We start from the raw sequence: 15004 nt of genomic DNA, 5'->3' as shown, positions 1-15004 counted from the left end.
GACAGTGTAAAAGGTGCTATATAGGCACCTGACTTGACACAGACTCACACCGGAGGCACTTGTAAAAATTAACTTTTTATTTTTCTTCACCTGTGGGGCACGTCTTCCCTGTGATCGCCACAGGCACAACACAGTCCCCGGTACGCCAAAGTCACCCAAAACACACTCTTCTTTCGCATCACTCCTCCTCCAAGCTTCATCCTTCTCCTCCTGACTCTGGCCATTGAGTGGTGGCTGCTGGCCCCTTTAATAGTTCACCCGGCTGCACTTCCGGGTGTGGCGAATACTTTGCCCATACGAGCTCAGGAGTCCCAGCCGCAGTACCCCCTGGCGGCACCCAACAGGACTGCACCAAACTCCAATTCCCATGGAGCCCTGTGGGAAACCAAGGCACCACTCCAACCCAGGGGGGTGGCCATCTAGCGTCCAGCGGGAGGTATTGCACATTCCATGGCTGCGCCCCCTAAACATATAACGAAGGGGCGTTCCGGCCAGGCATGGACCCCCGCCATCCGCCACAACATACTTTTCAGTAGGCCAACATTCTGTATTAAAAATCTTTTTTTTTTTTATTGGTCTTATGTAATATTTGAATTTTCTGAGATACTTAATTTTGAGTTTTCATTACCTGTAAGCCATAATCAGCAAAATAAAAAGAAATAAACACTTGAAATATATCACTCTGTGTGTAATGAATCTATATAAGGAGTTTCACTTTTTGAATTAAATTACTGAAAAAAAATTAAACTTTGACGATATTCTAAATTATTGATATGCACCTGTATTTCATCTCACCTTTACTATTTCTAATATTCTTCACTTCCTTTTTGACTGTTGTTCTACTGTTATATTGAATATTGAAAGAATCTTTTCTCGGTCATCTTCACCTTTTCAGCAGTATTTCTCTCCAAGTCTCTTTGAGCTTCCCGAATATTCTTTTTAACTGTTGCTCACATTGCTCACTGCTGGAGTTCCGACTCTCATGCTCCTTACTTATACAGCAGGTTTTCCTTTGTAACTTCATTTTCAGTTCCTTATTCATCTACCTTTGATCTACCAGATGACAAACCTATGGAAGCATGGAGGTGTTTAGGAGAGATGGCAGTGGAGTTTTGAAGAGGATGCCTGAGGAGTGGTGAAGTGTACTGGTGCCGATATTTAAGAATAAGGGGGATGTGCAGGACTGCAGTAACTACAGCGGGATACAATTAATGAGCCACAGCATGAAGTTATGGGAAAGAGTAGTGGAAGCTAGGTTAAGAAGTGAGGTGATGATTAGTGAGCAGCAGTATGGTTTCATGACAAGAAAGAGCACCACAGATGTGATGTTTGCTCTGAGGATGTTGATGGAGAAGTTTAGAGAAGGCCAGAAGGAGTTGCATTGCGTCTTTGTGGACCTGGAGAAAGCATATGACAGGGTGTCTGGAGAGTAGTTGTGGTATTGTATGAAAAAGTCGGGAGTGGCAGAGAAATACGTAAGAGTTGTACAGGATATGTACGAGGGAAGTGTGACAGTGGTGAGGTCTGTGGTAGGAGTAACAGATGCATTCAAGTTGGAGGTGGGATTACATCAGGGATCAGCTCTGAGCTCTTTCTTATTTGCAATGGTGATGGACAGGCTGACAGACGAGATTAGATAGGAGTCCACATGGACTATGATGTTTGCGGATGACATTGTGATCTGTAGTGATAGTAGGGAGCAGGTTGAGGAGACCCTGGAGAGATGGAGATATGTTCTAGAGAAGTGAGAAATGAAGGTCAGTAGGAACAAGACAGAATACATGTGTGTAAATGAGAGGGAGGTCAGTGGAATGGTGAGGATGCAGGGAGTAGAGTTGGCGAAGGTGGATGAGTTTAAATACTTGGGATTAACAGTACGGAGTAATGGGGATTGTGGAAGAGAGGTGAAAAAGAGAGTGCAGGCAGGGTGGAATGGGTGGAGATGAGTGTCAGGAGTGATTTGTGACAGACAGGTATCAGCAAGAGTGAAAGGGAAGATCTACAGGACGGTAGTGAGACCAGCTATGTTATATGGGTTGGAGACGGTGGCACTGACCAGAAAGCAGGAGACAGAGCTGGAGGTAGCAGACTTAAAGATGCTAAGATTTGCACTGAGCGGGACGAGGATGAATAGGATTACAAATGAGTACATTAGAAGGTCAGCTTAAATTGGACGGCTAGGAGACAAAGCTAGAGAGGCGAGATTGCGTTGGTTTGGACATGTGCAGAGGAGAGATGCTGGGTATATTGGGAGATGGATACTAAAGATAGAGCTGCCAGAGAAGAGGAAAATCGGAAGGCCTAAGCGAAGGTTTATGGATGTGGTGAGAGAGGACATGCAGGTGATGGGTGTGACAGAGCAAGATGCAGATGAGAGGAAGATATGGAAGAAGACAACCCCTAGCAGAAGCAGATGAAAGAAGAAGAAGATTCATCTACCTTTGAGTTTTCTTTCACTTTTTACTGTTTCTAAATTTTGGCATACACTTGTTCTGTATTATATGTAAAGCACTTTTAGCCCTGCCCTATACCTCCTCAAATGCCTCCACACTTATAGTTCATTTTAGTAGAGCACATTGTAAGCAGATGAGGAAAAGCTAAGTAGGATAAATTAGGATAACCTTTTAAAAATTTTCGGTTTTTAATATATACTCTATTAAAAAAACTCTGAAATCTATCATATTTTGGCCCCTAGATCCTAACGGTTCTATCACCTTTACCCCTGCAATTCTCTCCTGATTATTACAGAAGACTAAATCTAGACAGAGAAAACCCTTCTAAAAGGAAGAAAGTGGTGACCAGGAGATGTTTTACAATCAAACCCTGCGTTTTAATTACGTTTTACCCCCAAACAAAACACAGTACCACTCAGACTTCTCCACCAGCAGGGATCATGTCAGCATACTCTCTATATCGATAAAGCAAAAGTTTTTATCCCAGTATACTCAAATAAGAATTTACAGTGAATTTTCAGTATCTGCCTGCAATCTAAGATTTCTTTGTATCATGGTATCTTAAAAAAAATAAAGTACATTTCAACCGCTATGAACAAAGGTATTAAAACACAGCAGGGCTCACGTTCACACTTCCATAATCCGTAATATTTTAAAGATAGTTGATTTTAATATTAACCATGTGAAATGTTAAGTTTTTGTTTTCAGCATTTATTTTATTCTATATGCAGCTTTAATCTTGGCCTTACTCCAATTCTAATAAAACTTCTCGTGTGGACATACATTCTCAAAGAATCATCACCATCCTGAAATGAACTTCATCGTATTGAACAAGCAGGATTTAGGCAAATAATATAGCAAGGATTTTCTTGTTCCAAACTGATAAAGGCAAATTACCCAAGATATACAGTATTAGTTGGAAAGTGGTTATACTAGTCCCCAGAAATTATTATAAAGTTGCTAAGTACACCTTCTAACAGATAATTTCATAGTAAAAACTGGTGACTGAACTACTGACAAGTTCTGGACTAACTATATATAAACAAGAAATAATATGTCTTCACATTTAGACATTTCAATGAATAATGTCTAAATGGTCATTACCTAATGTAAAAGAGCTGCAAAGAATATAGAAAAATGCACCCATCCATTTCCTGAACCCACTTAACCAAAGTCCAGAATCACTGGGATTGGCAGTCCACCCTGACAGCACGGCCTGCAAGGCAGGAACCAAGGCTCTACAGCGTCCACTTTCATGCAGAGCATCAGTCAGACTTGAGCACATTGTAACTTGATTTATTTGGGTAATCTTTGGTAAAAATGTGCTTCTTTTTTAGTTTAGAAATTGCATTTACTTCATGTTTTAGGAATTTTCAATGCCTTTACCAGTTTGTTATCTAGATATGATTAAGAATCTAAAATTAGAGACATGGAATCTTACATGCCAAGCCAAATGATCACAGGGAAGTTTCCTTATGAGATCTCTTGCCAAACCACATACTGTCTATGGAGTATGTTTTAGGCTTCATCTCTCATTTTTCAGGTCGTTTGTGATGATTCTTGCTCAAAACATCAAAAGAATAATATAATACAAATAAACTGTATGAAAACTATTTTTATTTTATTTATATAATACTCTACTAGTTTCCTACTAATATACACAAATCTGGACATTTTCATAGTTTTTTTTCATTATTTACATTAGCACTTATTTTTGTCATACCAGTGATAAATGACCCATCAAAAAAGTAGAAGCTTCTTAAAGAGTCTCATAAGTTGCATAAATGATCCTTTGTCACTTTAAATGTTGCTTTACACACAAGCAAAATGTAAAAGTAGTTTTAAAATTACTCAGTTATTTTGTTTTCTTTCCTTTCCCCTTTCCTTTCGGGACAGTTGCTTTTTCCTCTTTTGAAGTCTTTGCTACTTTCTTCTGCTGCAAAACAAAACAATCCTTAAATTGATAAAACTGTTGGAAAAATGTTAAATAATAATAATAGACAGTTCTCCATCAAATATTTGTTGCTTTCAGCACGTTACATTTTAACTTGCACCTACTGTATAACTAGAGTACAGAGAAAAACCTCAGATTCAAACTGACTGGAAATGAAGTTTATATGTTGGCTGAGACATCTAACATTTTAAATTTGACATTTCTATAAATCGGCCTTTAAAAAAAAACATTCAAAATGCACACAAAAAAACTGAAGCCTCTTCTTAATTAAAACGCGAGCAAAACTGCTGTTATGTTCATTTGGTTAACACTGAGAGCAATCCATGCTTTCTGTCAGCAATAAATGTGCTTCCTTACTATGTAATATTTTGAATTCTGCTTTGAGGCCCCACACAAATATAGCCTCTCCACTGCGGTACCAAAGTACAGATTAGCACAATGACACCTGAACATCTGAAGAGTGCTCTACATATTTAGCACCTTCAGGGATGGGATGGGGTTTAAACAGCAACGGTAGTTTACAACAACATTTATTTCTATAGCACATTTTCGTACAATTGATGTAGCTCAAAGTGCTTTACAGGATGAAGAAAGAGAAAAAAGACAAAATAAATAAGAAAATAAAATTAGGCAATGCTAATTAACAGAATAAACGTAAGGTCCGATAGACAGGGAGGACAGAAAAAACAAAACAAAATCTCCATACGGCTGCAGGGGTTCCGAGGCCACGAGACCACCCAGCCCCCTCTAGGCATTCTACTGAACACAACTGTCTAAAACATAACTGTACAGTTTAGAAATAAGGCCAATCATTTACAAATTTTTATGATAAATATTAACCCTTAGTGCTTCCAAAACTACTGAAAAATATTCTCAAATGTAACAATAAGCTTTTTTGACAGGCAAAGAAACCGCACATGGCTACCTTGCACAAGCTGCATCTTACAAAGTGTCGGACTTGTGGTTGGTCTTTTTCACTCTGAATCACTCAAAGCAGCTTTTGGGATGCCACTTGTGACATCTCTCCTGTGCACTTCTGTCAAGTTCATGTGAATTTCTGGCCCACAGTTTCAGAGAATTAGAAGGTTGCTGTGGATTTGCTTCTTGGTTTGCTCAAAATGCAATAAAGAAGTAAACTAAACGCATTAAGGATATACTGCATCAATCCGAGTACAATTTTAACCAAATAAAAAATACCATATCTGGCTGAGGGGGTTATTTTTTTTTTATTTTCCACATTGAGAGGCAAGGCAAACCGTGGTTACATCAAAACCTGTTGAATTTGAGAAGCTTTATTTTTTGTTCTTGCTAAATGACCCACCACCTGCATGGATAGTCACATGAAATTCCAACTAGGAAAACTCCCCTTGGTCCCGTGGCACTCGAATGCATTTTTTACTGATTACTGTTCAAACAATTTCAAGCAGGAGGTAAATTTTTAAGCAAAAGAAAGAAAATACCTTTATCATGGCATCCATTTCAACTGTGTCTTCAGTTTCGTTGTCCTCTGGCTGAGTATTGTTGGTGCCAAACTCCTCTTCGTCTAAATCAACAGTAGCTGCTCTACCCCGTTTTCCTTTACTCACAGCCTGAAGGGAGTATGGTGTTAAATGCACCTCTTTGTTGTAGGTGCGTGTAAAAGCCGCTTTAACCTGGTAAGAATACATCAATAAATATATTAGGAAAGTTTTCCATAATAGCAAATTGCAGATCACCAACTGAATTGCAAGCTCCCATTTCAAGTTTTGAATAAGCCTCACAGCTTCAGAGCCTCAGCACTGTCTGTGACATGTTTTTTCTCCGGGTTGTCGAGTCCCACATTGACTTAACCAGAATCCCAAAATTTGCATTATGTGAGTGGTAAGAATCTACCTGTAGCTATGCTCATTGCGTTCCCTGATCTCATTTTGTTAAATCTCCACAGTACAAGAGGGTATGTGGTTAGTGGGATATACAGTAGTCAGCCTCAATGCGGGCAATCAATTTAAAGAAATCCATTATTATGCAAACATAAAGGCTAAAACGGTCTCAGAAACATGCAATTTCTAAATTGCTGCTGCAACCATATTAGAAATAAATACAAAGAACAGGCATTCTATATACACTTCAATACTTTAGTTTATCCAAAATTATCTTTAACAAAACTCAAATAATACATTCTATTATTCTACATGTAACTGTACTGTGCAGTCTGTACAGGCCATCCAAACTCTCACTATTCTGTAATACATTGGAAAAAGTGAATTTGAATTATATTAATGGATGGATGGCTTAAGCATGAATTTTTAAAGCACAGCTAGCATGTCCACGGAGTTAAATTTAAGACAGGAGTGTTCAAACTAAAAACTGAAACTAAAGAAACTGGCCATTTTATCAAAGATGTCCGAGTTGACTTTTTTTTGTGGTTCAGCTCACAGATAATACGCTTCCTCCACCACACTTGAGATTTTTCAGAAATTTCATCGTTAGACTGCAGACTCCCGGATGGCTTTCCCAACATGGAGGATTTAAAATTACTGCATTATTTCCTAACCTTATTATCCACCGAGAGCAACATACTAAAACTTGACATCTTGCAATTTTATTTAAATTTTATTCGTTTTACTGACAACACGGGTACTAATGGCATCTATGCTTAAACCCATATTAAACAAAGAACATAATTTTTTTTTGTATATGAAAATAAATACTATCAAGAATGCTGCTCTTATAATGTAGGAGGGGTAAAGGTCAAATATGCATAACAGACAATTAGAGGCTGCAGGAAGCCATGAAACCAGCAAATTATACAGCATACTGTATATAAGTGATGGGCACATGTACACTTGTAGTCAAACGCCTATTTGTATAAAAGTATCTGATCAAATGTTAGAGTTTACAGCAAAATTGAAAAAAGTATAATTTTCCTCCAGCCTTTCTGTGAAAGAAGCAGATTCTTTTAAAAGCAAGGGGTTGGTCAGGCTGACATGAGACAAGCCCTAAAATATACAATAATTTACATACGTAAATGTCTCATACTTTCAAATTATGCTGAACCTTTCAGCATTTTCTAAAATGGCCAAATCCTTTTATTTAGGGTAGTGAGTGACATTTTGTGACATGCTGTAGACCCATAGACCCAAGAATGACACTACAGTGTCATCACTCAGCTACATCGCATTATCCCAGTCTGAACGTAAAAAACAGTGCATATGGAGAAAGTGTGATACATCCAACGTGTGCTATAGACAGTTCAGTATAAATCATATATGCTGTAAAAGGCAGAAGAACATTTACCTTAGAGTCTAACTTGGAATAAAGGTCTGGCTGAGCTCCCCAGTTGCTAATTTCCATAATGCTGTCCACATCTTCCTTAATGAGATAATACTCATCCATGACCTGCACTGCCTCAGCAACTCCATCCGTACCTTTGTGCACCAAGGGCTTAACAATGGCATCCCGGATATAGGATAAATACTCCAAATTCACTGCCTGTTTACTGGAATGTGTTCTGTGAGTTAAGAAGGAACAGAAGGAAGCTCTTAATATTCATTTCAACTATTTAAGTTACTCAAGTATTCACAAAATAGCAAACAATTTTACAAATGGGTTAAAAATCACAGCGGAAATTTAGAAACATTCTACTGTAGCTCTCTGACTTGATAAGTTCAAGGTCATTTATAGAATTACAAACAAAGACATATTGCTATTTTAGACTTTTTGTTGAATTATTGTAACGCCACTGTTCAATGGCTGCTAGGCCATACAACACACTGCATAATCGCCATAGAAAGCCAACTCTCTTACTACACACACACAAAAAAAAGAATATAATGGGTCCAAATGTTCCAGTCACAGAAACCCTTCAATGTGGACAACTACTCCCATTAATGCATACTTTCATTCCTTTTTGGTCACCGAATTAAATACAGTATTCATTTAAACTTAAAAAAGTACATACCAAGTGATATTATCTAGAAGAATACAGAACCTTAAGCAATTGTCATATCTGTCTTAGCAGGAATGGTGTTTACTGTTATGTAAAGTTTGAGCAGCACTGGTTATGATTTTGTTCTTTCATCTACTTAAGTAGCACATACTGTACTAGAAAAACATACTGCTAACAGAACACATTTACCTGCACTTTCTATGCTTTTTGTAGCATAGCTGGAACTAAGAGGACAAGGGGGAATGCATAAAGCAAACCTTCGTCCAGTAGTATTTAAAAAACATTTAGTGCATATGCTTGTTTGTCTGATTAAAAGGGAGATGCTTTTACATTTTAAAGTTTCAAACAAATCTCTCTTTTGTATACCCCTTTCATAGAATACTTTTAAGTAAATGTTTAAGCAAACAAAGATTAACAGGTGACGTGATCAAAGTGTTTAAAATTATTTAGTACAGTGGATCCCTGCAATTACTTCAAAATAAATTCTACTAACACAGGAACACAGTTTGAAGCATATTAAGGGCTGATTTGGCAAAAATTTCAGAAAGCTGTACCCCCCTCCACAAAGAACCACCAATTCATGTAAAAAATTCCGAAATATCGTGGTAGATAGCAGGAATTCAGGGGCCCTCAAGTCTTTACTAGCTGTTATGTTGGAGAAACTGAAGGTGAATAGGATGGATGAGCATGCTGAGCTGAATGGCCCGTTTTTTTTCCCCAAACATTCTATTTCTACATTGTGATCATATTTTGAATCCTTAAAAATTTTTAATGAGCTGCAAGATCGCTGATTCCACCATCTTTCATTACAAATGTCTTAGCACAGCAGCCAGCAATGGCTCTGGTCATATCTTTAGGCAACCTGCTCAAGAAAACTTTCAGAGAACTGGACTGGGAATAAATTAACTTTTTTGCTGGAAGAACTGGTTACTGTGAAACAGAATACAAGTTTAAATTGTTTCACGTCAAGTTAAGTGTTTATTGACTTGGTGAAAATAAAGTACACCACACCTACATGAGGTACTTAATTTCCTTTATTGATACGAAATAGCGCCTCCCAGCTAAAGCGAAAATAGGATTGACGCTGAATATGAAAAGCAATGTATTTTGTAAGAACAACAGGAACTGCATTCCAATCTGTTCCTGGAGATTTTTAACAACAAGGGAAGCATAAACTGCTTCTGTCAGCTGTTAAAGTTTTAACAGTAGCTACATATTTTTGTTATGCACACTGTGCAACTTTTTTTTTTTTTTTTTGTACTTTTTTGCAAGTTGACTTCTGAGGCCTCATTTGACTCTCAATAAATTACATCACTTATTTCGATTTTGAATGACGTCTCTCTTCTTTATGTTTTCACCAGCAACACAATCATCATTCTACTTTAAGAATAAAAATGAAGTGACATTTATAGATTGTTAATTTGTCATCTAAAAATCTAATTTTGCAATGCTGCAAGAATCCAAATGTGCTTTACTCCTCTCACCAGTTTACGTAAGTTTTTCAAACAAGAAGAAAAAAAATGAAGCTTTCTTTTTTTTTTATAAATAATTTCTACACTCTTGTAACTTTTTGGTACCTTGGGGGCAGTGGGGAAGAACAGAGAATAATGCAACTTTCTCTTTTATTTGTATGTAAACTAATGTTTTACTCAAAAACGACACTAACCTGAGAAACATGTGTGTCGATAGCTCCTCAATAATACGTGAATGTTTACCCGTTGAAGAAAATTTACCCAGCCAACTTGGAAAAGAAGGAAACTGAGACATGTAGCCCCTCATTAATTCTCCAGGAAGAACACTGGCATAAATGGCCTGAAAAAGTGAATAAAAAAATACTAATTTTAAAATCCATAGTTAACAATATTGATTGAATTGAAATATTAAAAATTAAGATGGTTTAAAGCACAATGCATGTATTTAGTAACTTAACGGCTCCAATTGATACCAGCTATTTGGCCATATGCCAGTCACAAAGCGTGCAGGGCACTGCAACTGAGGCTCTGTGGGTCTGGTGTGGGTCACTGGTACGCATTCTTTAATTGCCAGTATGCAGTAGCACAAACTGGTCCTCCAGTCTCTGCAGGGAGCCACGCAGCACTTTTGAACTTCCACTTAGCTGTTATCATGCCACTCACTCCCCTTCCCACGCAGCAATTTCAATCAATACTTTATGGGGGAACCCCGCGCATCATTTACGTGTTAGAGGGAACATTAGCCATTAAGTATGAGAAGCCTCAACGCGGTCAACTTTAAATTAGTGCATGACTGCATATAAATTATTATGCTATTAACAACCAATAATTTAGTCCTTACCTGGGTGGGTAACAGTGACCACATTTGATTTTTGCGAATCTGTTTATCTACCAGATCTCCATCACAAATACTGTCTGCTGCCTTACTCAAAAGCGTCAGGTGTTTTTTCAGATTTCCACTGTGAAAATCAAATAAGATTATGTTTTATTAAGGTGGATGAAACAAATTCAGCAGTTCAAGCAATCTTTTTTATAGCTAATCACTTTAAGAAGATAAAATTGGTATATACATTTTTAATAAAACAAATATAATTAATTACAAAACAAAAAATGATTGCAGATATTGCAGCAAATAACCAATGTAACTGGCTACCATGTATGAACTACTCCATCCACCTATTCATTTTCTATGCTCAGATAATGAAATCTATAGGAGCATGTGGTGCCAGACCCTATACTATACCATAAATCTTTTCTGCCCATTCCACCAGAAAGAACTGCCTTAACTTATTCAAGTGTCTAGAACACCAGGAAAAAAAAACAGCAATATGGGCAAGATTTGTATCACATTACCATCTGCATGACCTGTCAATGAGTTTTATAGTATGAAGTGCACAGATGTAGTTCTACATACTGCCAGTATGCTGAAAGTTTGTGTAGAAGCAAAGGTCCACTGTCCTCTTTCCTCCCTAACAGTATATGACAGCTGCCTACCAAATGCAGTGGTAACTTGAAAGCAGCCAATGAATAAATAGCTAAAAAAGCCAAATAAACAAAAATGGAAATACAGAAAAAAGTTTTACAGCTTCCTTATCAGATAGCTATGAAGAGTGTTCAAAATTGTGGAGCGGTGCTATATATTTAAAATTCAAACAATCAGCAATCTGCAGCTTATTACACTGATTTGTCTAAATATGTCATGTTTATTGGCAGATGAATTTCTTAAAGATTTGCGTGTGCTTGTAAAGCTGACATAACTCTTATGTGATAAATAAGATGCATTAATGCCCTTTCCTTTGCTAAATCGCCTATTAATAAAAAGCAAGATTTTCCAGACTAAAACCATCTATTATCCAAACCGCTATATGCAAACACAGGGTCACGGGGGTCTGCTGGAGCCAATCCCAGCCAACACAGGGCGCAAGGTAGGAAATAAACCCCGGGCAGGGTGCCAGACCACCGCAAGGCACACACACACACACACACCCACACCCATACACTAGGGACAATTTAGGATCGCCAATGCATCTAACCTGCATGTCTCTGGACTGTGGGAGGAAGAAACCCACGCAGACAAGGGAAGAACATGCAAACTCCACTCAGGGAGGACCCGGAAAGCAAACCCAGGTCTCCTAACTACGAGTCAGCAGCGCTACCACTGTGCCACCGCGCCGCCCAGACTAAAACCAGATAAAATCATGAAATTACTTATTCCTAATATCACAGCCAGTATGAAATCAATCGATCAATACATTAGCGGATGTGAATCCAGTGTTTTATGCTTTACCATCCACCTCACCCTGCTGCAACTGGCTTCACATGTACGTAATTTTCTTGGACAAAGAGAGGAACCAGAGAGTAATCGTGGAAGAAGAGATCCGATTTATCTACAAGTGTCATGTGAGCAGTTTCTTCCCCAGTGATAAATACTTTTCGGCAAACATCAAATGGTCCCTGACAAGCAAGAAGAAAAAAAAAAACAAATATAACAATAGTAAATAAAATTCAAAACTTTATATCAAGATAATACTAATCAAAAGACCAAAATGTTACTGCACTTCTTTTAACATAATCAAAAATGAAGTCAAAAACAAATGATCTGATTAGGACCTATATGTAATTCACATTTACAATAATCTATAACTTAATGGAGTGCAGTTTGTTAAGTGAAAAGACTTCTTTCAACCCCTTTTTTGCCTTAAGTTAAATACTAGAACCTCACCTCTATTGAACTATTATTTATATAATATATAAATAAATAAATAACCTAAAAGACACAACCAGACACACAGTCAAAAAAAAAAAAAAATATTTTAATTTTGTTGATAACAAATCAAATAAATCAATTACACTTTCTACACTTACTCTATAGTTACATTGCTTATTCTACAGACAGCCATTTAAACTAACTGACTGTAAACTATTAACAATTTAAATAGCTAAAGTGAGTATTGTTGACACTGATTTTATTCTAGTGTATTAATAGCAGAAGCTACTACTTATATTTCTCACTACATGTCAGTATTAGGGAGTAGTTGTAAACATGTCCAATTTCAATTGCGAATTCTAAGTGGCCCAACTACTCACTCAGGTGGATGCTACAAATTTCTAGTGGTTGAAAAGCACTATATAAATGTACATTATTATTATTATTATTATTATTAAGACCTGCAAAACTTCATACAGAATATGGGTATAAAGTGTAAAGCATTGTACATACAATCTTGATATCCTTTCTTGCTTTGCTGGCATCAGCTTTGGCCTGATCGTATGTGAATACTTTGTCTCTAGCGGACCACATGCTAAGATTGTGCAGCACCTAAAATATCAAAAAATAATAATTACATACCCTTAAATATAATAAAACATATTCAATAAGATTGATTTAGGTTTTTTAAGTTTAATGAATTTCAAAACAGAAATAGGAAAAAATCCATTTAAGGATAACCTTACTCAGATTTGCTCACTATTAGTAGCAAAATATCATACAAACACATGCAATTTTAATAATGCCAGTAAGATTAAAATTGCATCTGAAAACATTTTGCACTCAGTTAAGCACAATTTAAATGAGTTCCAGTGCAGATTTAAAAAATATTAAAAGGCACTAAAACAAGGATATATTAAAAAAAAAAAATTAACTTTTTTTCCCACAAACACTGCTAGCTTGTCAGTCTTGCCTTAGTTGGAAGCTCTTCGCTCAACCCACCAGTAAAATCTAAAAAAAGAATTAACACATCTTAAACTAGATTAAGTTTTACTTCTGTATGATTTTTGGGCATTCTTTTCTGTATACAGTTCTTCTTTTTCAATGCCCAGAACAATCTCAGAGGTTATATTTTTCTTTCTGTGTAAATCATTTAATTATGTCATCATATGAGGGGTTGCCATATTCAAAGAGGAAAAATATTGTATGTTGTTTTAATGAATGCACTACTGCCATTTTTATTATTTGAAAACTCGACACAAAACTAAACATATTCTCTTTTTATGTATACTGACTGAGCTGCTCCTCTAAGATTCTTTCTAAATTGCACATTAATCTTCTCAATGTTAATCTAATATCTGTGCAGAATCTGAAGTAGCTCAATTTAGCTGAAGAAAGATGGTTAGACTACTGCATATAAATAACACAAGAGTAAATGGTAAATCCCTGCTACATTTCTATGAGAAACTACATGGTACTCTATACCTTCGGAATCAGTTTAACTAATACAAGATATGATTTCATAGTTAAAGTAGAAAAAAGATTATAAATTAAAAAAAAAAAATCAGAAAAAAAACAACAAAGACAAAACTAACAAAACAGAAATGGTATGGAAAGTTGGGTTGGGTTCTTTTAGAAAAATTTCTGATTTGAAAGTACCAGAAAAATTGTGTTGCTGAGAAGTTGAATTTGGAATGTAATTGTTCATAAGATGCAAAAACATTAACCTATATACAGTTCTCCCGGATGCTTTCCAAAGACTAAATAATCTGTAAGTTTGAGAGGGCTGGAAAAGTTTATAATCTTTAGAGGAGCAACAGATAAAAGCTTCACTGCCTTAAAGTACATCCTACATTGGAACATTGAAATATTCTGAGTGATTGATAGACAATTAGATTATTGGTGTACTAGCAATTATTAGTATTTACTAGGGCACAAAATAAGGCATATAAATAAGTACAGTAAGATTTTATTTCCATTGCAGACCAGGCTGGTATAAATTCATCATTCTGTGTCAGTTTCCAGGGGCCTCATGTATAAACGGTGCGTACGCACAGAAATGTTGCGTACGAACTTTTCCACGCTCAAATCGCGATGTATAAAACCTAAACTTGCCGTAAAGCCACGCACATTTCCACGGTACCTCATACCTTGGCGTACGCAATTTCTCCACTCGGTTTTGCAGACTGGCGGCAACCAGCATCAAAGCAGTGCTACTGTTCCTGTGTAGTCTTTCTTAGATCCACATTCCTGACGCGGCTTTATAAATACACTGAAATTAACTGCATATCGTTTATTAGTGTAATGCATCTGATTGTAATTAACCTGCAGCAATATAATGGTCCAGGGAATAGCCATAGTATTCCAAATACCATAACTGCTTTAGCGTTGTTACGCTCACTGCATCTTCTTCTTCTTTCAGCTGCTCCCGTTAAGGGTTGCCACAGCAGATCATCTTTTTTCCATATTACTCTCACTGCACCAATCGGA

General features: G+C 36.8%; 1 protein-coding gene across 4 annotated transcripts in view; it reads right to left on the bottom strand.

Annotated features, from left to right (window-relative positions):
- Nucleotides 1-4050: 4050 nt before the first annotated feature.
- rfc1 (replication factor C (activator 1) 1) overlaps nt 4051-15004 on the bottom strand; it is a 62638-nt gene continuing 51684 nt past the window's right edge. For 2 of the 4 annotated variants that reach the window (XM_028801972.2, XM_051927381.1), the window contains 7 exons: nt 13028-13126; nt 12107-12261; nt 10649-10766; nt 10002-10147; nt 7684-7897; nt 5868-6059; nt 4051-4389 (listed from right to left, as the gene is read on the bottom strand). In XM_028801972.2, the coding sequence (XP_028657805.2) occupies nt 4309-4389; nt 5868-6059; nt 7684-7897; nt 10002-10147; nt 10649-10766; nt 12107-12261; nt 13028-13126 (1005 nt within the window). In that variant the 3' untranslated portion in view covers nt 4051-4308. Of the gene's footprint in view, nt 4390-5867; nt 6060-7683; nt 7898-10001; nt 10148-10648; nt 10767-12106; nt 12262-13027; nt 13127-15004 lie in introns of those variants that run through there. The other 2 variants (XM_051927380.1, XM_051927382.1) reach the window with 2 other exon arrangements.

The sequence above is a fragment of the Erpetoichthys calabaricus genome, chromosome 5 (genome assembly GCF_900747795.2).
Source record: "Erpetoichthys calabaricus chromosome 5, fErpCal1.3, whole genome shotgun sequence".
Taxonomy (NCBI): Eukaryota; Metazoa; Chordata; class Cladistia; order Polypteriformes; family Polypteridae; genus Erpetoichthys; species Erpetoichthys calabaricus.
Note: the sequence above shows the minus strand (reverse complement) of the source record. Positions and strands in the feature narration are given on the sequence as shown.